Raw genomic sequence first — 9,086 nt, forward strand, 5'->3', positions numbered from 1 at the left:
CTGTTGAATTTGCTGTTAGTAGCTCCTGCTAGTAGCTCCTGTTAGCAGCTCCTGTTAGCAGCTCCTGCTAGCAGCTCCTGTTAGCTGCTCCTAACCCACACTGTTTTTCAGTTATTAATTGTGAAGCGCATGTAGATGACACAACGCCGCCCAGACACTCATTCTGTGTTTTCTTTGTTTCAGACTAGCGAAGGAGGCCGAGGACGCCATCATCTACAGCGCAGTAGCCAGCAGAGGCTGAGGTCACGTCCTGTTTACACCCACAGCACTTCCACTAAATGAGAGGGAAGTTTAACCCACAGCACGATGATGAGACATGATGTTAGATAAGGTTCAGCTTCACCAGCCTGCCTGCTGCACCACGTCTCAGTGGGTGGATGCACGTGGTTTAACACGAGCTGTTCAGAACATCGAACAAACTGAACCAAACATCGTCCAGTCACATCTTTACAAAACGAGTTGGTGTTGTAAATACTTAAACTTGCATTAAAAACGTTATTATACAGTGTTACGACATGGAAACACAAGAGATTCATCTGGAGTCAGTGTAAAACACCTGTAAATAAAAGTGAGTCTAAACCCTGAAACCCCGCTCCAATCACACACACACACACACACACACACACACACACACACACACACAGAAAAATCGTCATCATCACCATCACCATCATCATCACCATCACCTTCATCATCATCATCGCCATCATCATCATCACCTTCATCATCATCATCATCATCGCCGCCATCATCATCATCACCATCACCACCATCATCATCATCATCATCATCATCACCATCATCATCACCATCACCTTAATCATCATCATCATCATCATCATCATCATCACCATCATCATCATCATCACCTTCATCATCATCACCACCATCATGATCATCATCATCATCATCATCATCACCATCATCACCATCATCATCATCACCACCATCACCATCACCATCACCTTCATCATCATCATCACCATCATCACCACCATCATCATCACCATCATCATCATCATCATCATCATCACCATCATCATCATCATTATCACATCACCATCATCACCATCATCATCATCATCATCATCACCATCATCATCATCATCATCATCATCATCACCACCATCACCATCACCATCACCATCACCTTCATCATCATCATCATCACCATCATCACCACCATCATCATCATCACCATCATCATCATCATCATCATCATCACATCACCATCATCACCATCATCATCATCATCATCATCATCACCATCATCACCATCATCATCATCATCACCATCATCATCATCATCATCATCATCACCACCATCACCATCACCATCACCATCACCTTCATCATCATCATCATCATCATCATCATCACCATCATCATCATCATCATCATCACCATCTTCATCATCATCACCACCATCATCAACACATTTAATCATATAATGGTAAAATAGGGAATATGAGCGTAGAAAAGAAACGTGACCTCTGAGGTTTCACGCGGCCGCTTGTTGTCGTGGTTGTTGTCGTATAAATCAGACATAATAACAATCTGTAAATAATCTGCGCCACGTTAATCCCCTCAGGAATGACATCACACGCTCGTTAAGCTTTCAGTGGAACCCGCTTCGTTATTGGTGACCAGCATGTGGAAACGACAACAGTACCCATGAGCCTCAGTGCCCCTTCCACAGCTGTGACATCAGAGTGCCACAGTGTCTGAAACGATCCAGAAGTGCGAAGCCCTCTCGCAGCAGTGCACTCTGGGACATGAAGTCCACCTCTGTCCTGCTGTTCACAGTCTGGTACTTCAGAAATCTTTAGGAAGCAGAATGTGTCTCTGTTTCTCCTGATTCACACTTTTTATCTCAGTTTTATTCTTGATCAACATGTTTGTATCCTTTTTTTCATTTATTATTTTTACAAAACGTTGCAGAGTTACGGAGCCAGTGGACGGACATGAACAGCGGAGTGACAGGTGCTCTTTGGGCTGGTTAAAGACCAGACGAGCCGCCGCATTCTGGATCATCTGCAGGGGTTTTAAGGAGCATGCTGGGAGTCCTGCCACTGAGCAATTCCAGTAGTCGAGGTGTGACAGTACCAGCGCTTGGACTAGGAGTTGTGTCGCATGCTCAGACAGGTAAGGTCTGACCCTCCTGATGAGGTACAGGGCAAACGGGCATGACCGAGCAACAGAGGCCACGTGCTCTTTGAAAGCTAGCTGGTCGTCAGTCAAGTTTCTGGCAGATGTTGCGGGAGCTGAGTCGAGCTGGATCTGATCTGTTGTTGAATAGAGGGACCGGCCGGGATGACGAGGAGCTCAGTCTTAAGCTGAACAAAGCCTGCTAACAGCCTGGATCCTAATTTAAGCCAGAAATAACGACAGGAAACACTCACTGATCGTCTGCCAACTCCTGCCTTCACAAACCGAGCCTGTATTCTAAGAAAAGTGCCAAACATAAAGATGGATTTGATTTGATCTGAAGTCTTTGTAAACCTCCACAAGCGAACGACTTGAAAGATTTCTAAAGTTTTATCATTCTATCAAAAGACATCTGCCATTGGTTTGGTGTGTGTCTGCTGTTGACTTCTGCTTTAGCGTCATGGTGAAGTGGTCAAACCTCTGTGGAAAGCCGTTGAGTAATCGTGTTCTGAAAGACGCCCGCATGTCAAAATAAGAGGAAACCAGCCGCTCCCAGCAGGCTTACAGTTTAACCCTTGAGACACAGAAAACAGGGAAGTGAGAGTGTCATCCAACATGTTCAGCCTGAAACAGACCTGAAGACAAAAGAGGAAGCGTTCAGACGGCGTCCAGCTCCTCGTCAAAGCTGATTCTGGCTCAGTCAAAAACTCAGATGGACACCTTTCATAAACACACGGACCATCAGCGTTACGATATAAAATATTCTGAAAAGTAAGATACACAAATGAAACGTGGTTTCCTTTAAATACTGAGAAAACTGCAGAGTTTGGTTGGTGAAGTTTTTGTATTCGTGGCTGGAGGGTTTCTGGAAACGTGGCTTGAGACCTGCAGACAGAGCAGCCTGATGCCGTCCACGCGTCTTCCTCTCTTTTTACCGCTTCTGTTTTTTTTTACACCTCTGACCACGTCAGTTTCTTCTTTTGTAAACGAGTGGGCTCGCCTCTTCCTCTCACCACACGCTTGTGTCAGTGCCATTATTAAGCTGACCGCTGATGACTCACAGCCTCAAACTGTGGGGTTACTCAGCCGGCTGACACATATTTGACCGTGTGCTGCTAAAACTGGATCAGGCAGCAGTGGATTCAATCATTTGCTTGTATGAACTCGAAGTCAGAGCTTCTTCACATGTTTCACGAGAGTCGACTTTCTGTCCCGATGAAGCTCAAATTTGAGCTGACTTTCCTTTAAAACATCTAATAAAACTGAAGGTTTGTCTCCGTCCTGCTGAGTGAATCTGATTCGCTGATGGAGACAAACAGCAGGTGGTGCTGATCCTCCAGCTGCTGCCATTAAACCACCACAGAAGAAGAGACAGAGCCAGGTGACATCATTAAAGAGCTGCAGTCAAAGGTCAAAGGATGGAAACATGATGGAGATCTGATGTTTCTGTCAGCTTCATGTGTTCATGGGAGGAAGGTCACAGCCTCCTCATCCTCCACTCAGATCTGATGTTTCTGTCAGCTTCATGTGTTCATGGGAGGAAGGTCACAGCCTCCTCATCCTCCACTCAGATCTGATGTTTCTGTCAGCTTCATGTGTTCATGAAGAGCGAACAAACTGATAAAGTCACAGAGAATCAGAAATCACACACAGGAGTATACTGCTGTCCTTTTACTGCATGAAGCTGACTGTACTGCTGTACTTATACTGCATTAAGCTGACTGTACTGCTGTACTTTTACCGAATGAAACTGATATTACTGTACTTTTACCGCTTGAAACTGGTGATACTACTGTACTTTTACCGCTTGAAACTGGTGATACTACTGTACTTTTACCGAATGAAACTGATGATATTACTGTACTTTTACTGCATGAAGCTGACTGTACTGCTGTCCTTTTACTGCATGAAGCTGACTGTACTGCTGTACTTTTACTGCATTAAGCTGACTGTACTGCTGTACTTTTACCGCTTGAAACTGGTGATACTACTGTACTTTTACCGAATGAAACTGATGATATTACTGTACTTTTACTGCATGAAGCTGACAATAGCACTGTACTTTTCCTGCTGATACTTTTACTACATTTAGACTTAACTGAAGTAGGATTGAGATGCAGAAGTCGTAATGAAGTATTTTAACATTCTGGTATTGGTGATATTTTACTTCAGTAAAGAAATCAAATGTAGATATTTTAAAGTGGATTTTATTCAGGATGTCAGCGGCAACAGGTCAATTCCACTTCCGGTGTCAGAGGTCATCTTTCCGCTGAAGATGGCGGCGCCCGACGAGTTGTTTTGCTGGGAAGGAGACTGGGGTCTACCGTCCGTCAGCACCGACTGTCTGGTGGTTCTGGTGAGTCTCCGTTCAGAGCGGACCGAACCGGTTCACCGGCGGCGCGTCGGTGTCCTTCACACACACAGACACGGGTTAACTGACACGGTAACTGCTGCTAGCGTTAGCATGCTAACGGCAGAGTGACAGCGAAGTGACGCGTGGAGACGTTTTCCCGGTTAAACGGAGACATGTCGCACAGGATGAGCGTGTCTGAACATTCAGGCTTCATGTGAGGCTTCAGTGTGTCTCTCATTGATCAAACCGATCATGAAACTGTCCGTGATGGTGGACGTCTCTGACTCTTCGTGTCCTCTGTTCGCTCTCGTTCCTGTTTGTCGATGACGATGATTTCATTTTATCTGCAGATGATTTCAGACTTGATTCCGTTTTCTCAGGTGCGTTTAGATTATGATGAAGTGACTCTGTGTTCAGGGGGTCGTTTTCAGGGGGTTAAATCCAGTTTTTATTTGAGCAGACAGCGGGGTCCTTCCAGGCAGACCGGAAACACACCTGTGGACAGTCAGACTGCTGAAGAGACGGTTGACTCGGTGATAATAATGATGAGAACTTTCTTTCTCAAGTGTTTTACTGTAAAACTAAAGAATCAAATCTGTTAAAATCCAAAACAGCAAACAAGACGAACTGATTACGACAGTAAGTCCAATAAACACTGTCAGTGAAGAGGAGGACAGAAGGAAAGAGGACACTGAGGAGCCCCACAGCAGGGCCCCGTCCCTGTACAGCAGGAGCCAGGTCCAGAGTCTCAGCTGGACCACGTTTGTCAACAAGTACACTGAGAAGTACTACTGCAGTGCTGGAAGAAGTACTCCAGACTTTTACTTCAGTGAAAGTACTAATACCACACTGTGAAAATAATCCACTACAAGTGGAAGTCCAGCATTCAAAACCCTTTTGAAGTAAAAGTAATCAAGTTTTATCAGCAAAATGTACCTAAAGTACTGAGAGTAAAAGTACTCCTGGTGCAGTACTGTGATATCTGATGTATTTGGAGTAATGTTACTGCTGCATTCATGTGTATGTTGTGTATGAAAATGGTAATGTGAAAAGCGGAGGGCCGCAGTGCTCCTCCAGAGGAGCGGAACATCACTTAAAGTGAAGATCCTTAAGCACAGCACCTCAGATTACTACTTCAGTAGAGTACTTAACAGTTCGCATGCGCCGACCGTGCGTGCAGCCTCAGGGATCAGTAAAGTATTTCTGATTCTGATACTTGAGTAAAAGTACTCGGTCACATGCCACCACTGTGTTGCTGCGTCTCCTTCAGCATCATTACATGAAGGATCATTCTGAGGACGCAGGACACTTCATCAGGACACACAGCTGTGTATCACCTGCGCAGTAATCAGTACTCTGTCCAGTACGTGTCACATGACGTCCATCTTTCAGTCCGATCAGCGGTGCAGCGTGTGGTTCTTCACACAGCCACCAGGTGGAGCTGCTGGCACCTGGACCAGCTTCTTCTACTGCCTCTCTGGACTTGCTGCAGCTGGACTGAGCCTCACAGCGAACAGCCCGTTCAGCTGCTCCTCCTCCTCATAACGGGGATGAAGATGCCCATCAGGCCTAACACTGAGGGAAAAGTACGAAGTTCCAGATCTGCGTTGATCAGCAACCACACAAAATGAAGTGATTCATCCTGTAGAAACCAGTCGGTGACCGTCGACCCTTCCTCAGAAGTTGTGGTTCATGTTTTGTGGATGTTCAGCTAACCGGGCCGAGAAGCTGCTGATTTGTCCTCGAAGTGGAGAAGTCGGCTGTAGCTGAAGAGTCCCGACCACCCAGAATGCACCGGTGCAGCAGACAGACCGATGTGGTCCTGAGAGTGTGGTGACAGTGGTGCAGCCTGCAGACCGCGCTCAGGGCCACGGCGCTCCTCCAGTGACGAAAGCTTCCTGGAACGTGTTTGTGTTGGACTGGGATCTGAACGCAGAGCAGCAGTGCAGTCTGGGTAACGATGCTGGGAATCACACCGCCGCTTTTTCCAAACCGCTGATGGAAGCTGAATCTGCTGCTGCTCTGGAAACCTCCGACAGTGTGACTCCGGTTTGAAGGCGCAGCACACACAGCCCACAGTGGACGTCAGCTGACCGGGTCTTCGTCAGACTGACGGTCTGTGGACGCTGACTGTTCTCCTGGGCACGTGGAGCTCTGCAGCACCTCCCACAGGGGACCAGGTGGGACAGGTCGTGTCCAGGTGTGATGGGTCTGCAGGTGGAGCTGTCCTGAATGGAGGACGTGTTGATGCACAAACTGGATGAACTGGACCAGTTGGAACAGGTGATGTCCTTCAGTGTGTATGAGGGACACTCGTCGGCTGTCAGTCTCCATCACGGACAGCCGTGTCCTCTGGCTCTTGGTCCAGCTGAAGTGTGGCTGGTTTATGTTACTGAGGGACAGCTGCAGCCTCCACGTCAATGCTGCACCATTTGAGGAAAATGTGCCATTGCCATTATTGTGGACAATATTGCAATTTGCGATTGCGATATTAGATTCAAGATTGCTTTTATTGTCATTGAGCATAGCCATGTCAATGAAATTTTTGTTGCAACCCCCGTGTGAAAAGAAAAGATAATAAAATAAGATAAAATAGAATAAGATGAAACACATCTAGATAAAATAAACTCACAATAAAATAAACTCACAATAAAATAAACTCACAGATAACATAAATTCACAAATAAGATAAACAAAACCAAAGGACATAAAAAGTCAGCATTTAAAACGTATATACAATATACATAAAATGCAATGATACTGTGTGTATACTTAAATGTTAAGTACACAGAAGGTGCGAGTGTGCAAAAGAAATGTTCTCACAGTCTCTCCCTCCAATTGGTGGGAGTGACTGAGGCGGCGGGGGAAGGGGTGTGTGTGTGTGTAGATGTGCGTGTGTGACTGCAGGGGGGGGGGGGGGGATGAGTGTGTGGGTGTTGCTGCGGGGTGGTGAGGTGTGTGTGAGGTGCTGCAGGGGGTGATAGCCCTGACAGCTCTGGGGAAGAAGCTGTCCCTCAGTCTGTTGGTGGTTGTTCGTATAGTCCTGTACCGCTTTCCTGATGGAAGCGGTACAAACAGTCTGTGGCCCGGGTGGCTGGGGTCCGTGGCGATGGATCTTGCCCTCTTCTTGACCCGGCCTGCATATATAGAGTCCAGGTCAGGAAGGGGGCAGCCCACGATGCCTTGCGCAGTTTTTACCACCCGTGCCAGTTGTTTCCTCTCCTGTGCCGTGCAGCTGCCATACCACACTGTCACACTGAGGCAGAGGATACTCTCGATCGTGGCCCTGTAAAAGTTCACGAGCAGCCGAGAGGAAAGTCCAGCCCGTTTCAGTTTCCTGAGGAAGAAAAGCCTTTGTTGTGCTTTCTTCACCAGGCGGGAGGTGTTCATAGACCAGGAGAGGTCAGATGTGATGTGGAGGCCCAGGAACTTGATGTTGTCCACACGCTCCACCACTTCTCCGTCCATGAGGAGGGGGGCGTGATCCGTCTTCCTGGACCTCCTAAAGTCCACAATGACCTCCTTGGTCTTCCCTGTGTTCAGAACCAGGTTGTTGGCTGAACACCACTGGGTGAGCTGGTGAATCTCCTCTCTGTAGTGGGTCTCGTTGTTGTCTGAGATGAGACCCACTACTGTAGTGTCGTCCGCGAACTTCACGACTGTGTTCGTGTGGTGGATGGCAGCACAGTCATGTGTGAACAGGGTGAAGAGGGCTGGGCTGAGCACACAACCCTGTGGCGTGCCCGTGCTGAGGACCAGAGGGGATGATGTTGTGTTCCCTATTCTCACCACCTGAGGCCTGTTGGTGAGAAAGTCTCCAATCCAGTGGCACAGTGACGCAGGCAGACCCACCGCGTGTAGCTTCAGCGCCAACTTGTCTGGGATGACGGTGTTAAAAGCTGAGCTGAAGTCAACAAATAGCATCCTGACATAGGTGTTGGGCTGCTGCAGATGGGTCAGGGCTGTGTGCAGGGTGATGGAGACAGCATCCTCTGTAGACCGATTCCCTCTGTAAGCAAACTGAAGGCTGTCTAGGTCCGAGGGGATGAAGTCTCTGATGTACCTGAGAAGAATCCGTTCGAAGCACTTCATGATTACCGGGGTTAGGGCAACAGGCCGGTAATCGTTCAGGCAGGTGGCGGACGTCTTCTTAGGCACCGGTATGATGGTGGAGGACTTGAGGCACTCAGGAACCATGGACAGCTGCAGGGACAGATTGAAAATGTCCAGGAACACTCCTGCTAGCTGGTCAGCACATGTTCTCAGAGTCTGGCCTGACACCTTATCCGGTCCTGTAGCTTTGCGGGTGTTGATCCTCCTCAGGGTGGATGTCACCTGGTGCTGCTGTAGGACGAGGGGCTGGTGCTGCTCCTCCAGCCTGGGTAGACTTGTAGCTTCTATTATAAATGAATGTTGTCCTGAGTCGACTTGCTTGAATATCAAGGACAACACAGAGAGTAACGATAGTTTTTATATTTTGTATAACTCAAAACATACAAATATGGCACAAAAAATACAAACCTGAAGTTTACAGTACTGTTTTTTCCAAATAACTTAATATCAAACTATAAATAAAAGTTGCCTT

General features: G+C 47.2%; 2 protein-coding genes across 2 annotated transcripts in view; both read left to right on the forward strand.

Moving 5' to 3' along the window:
• The window catches only part of LOC143324190 (sialoadhesin-like), a 37,528-nt gene extending 33,337 nt beyond the window's left edge, over positions 1 to 4,191 (forward strand). The window contains exon 9 of the mRNA XM_076736482.1: positions 184 to 4,191. Within this exon, the coding sequence (XP_076592597.1) occupies positions 184 to 241 (58 nt within the window). The 3' untranslated portion in view covers positions 242 to 4,191. The remainder of the gene's footprint in view (positions 1 to 183) is intronic.
• A 189-nt stretch (positions 4,192 to 4,380) lies between these two features.
• mtx1a (metaxin 1a) overlaps positions 4,381 to 9,086 on the forward strand; it is a 15,900-nt gene continuing 11,194 nt past the window's right edge. The window contains exon 1 of the mRNA XM_076736483.1: positions 4,381 to 4,504. Within this exon, the coding sequence (XP_076592598.1) occupies positions 4,424 to 4,504 (81 nt within the window). The 5' untranslated portion in view covers positions 4,381 to 4,423. The remainder of the gene's footprint in view (positions 4,505 to 9,086) is intronic.

The sequence above is a fragment of the Chaetodon auriga genome, chromosome 8 (genome assembly GCF_051107435.1).
Source record: "Chaetodon auriga isolate fChaAug3 chromosome 8, fChaAug3.hap1, whole genome shotgun sequence".
NCBI lineage: Eukaryota > Metazoa > Chordata > Actinopteri > Chaetodontiformes > Chaetodontidae > Chaetodon > Chaetodon auriga.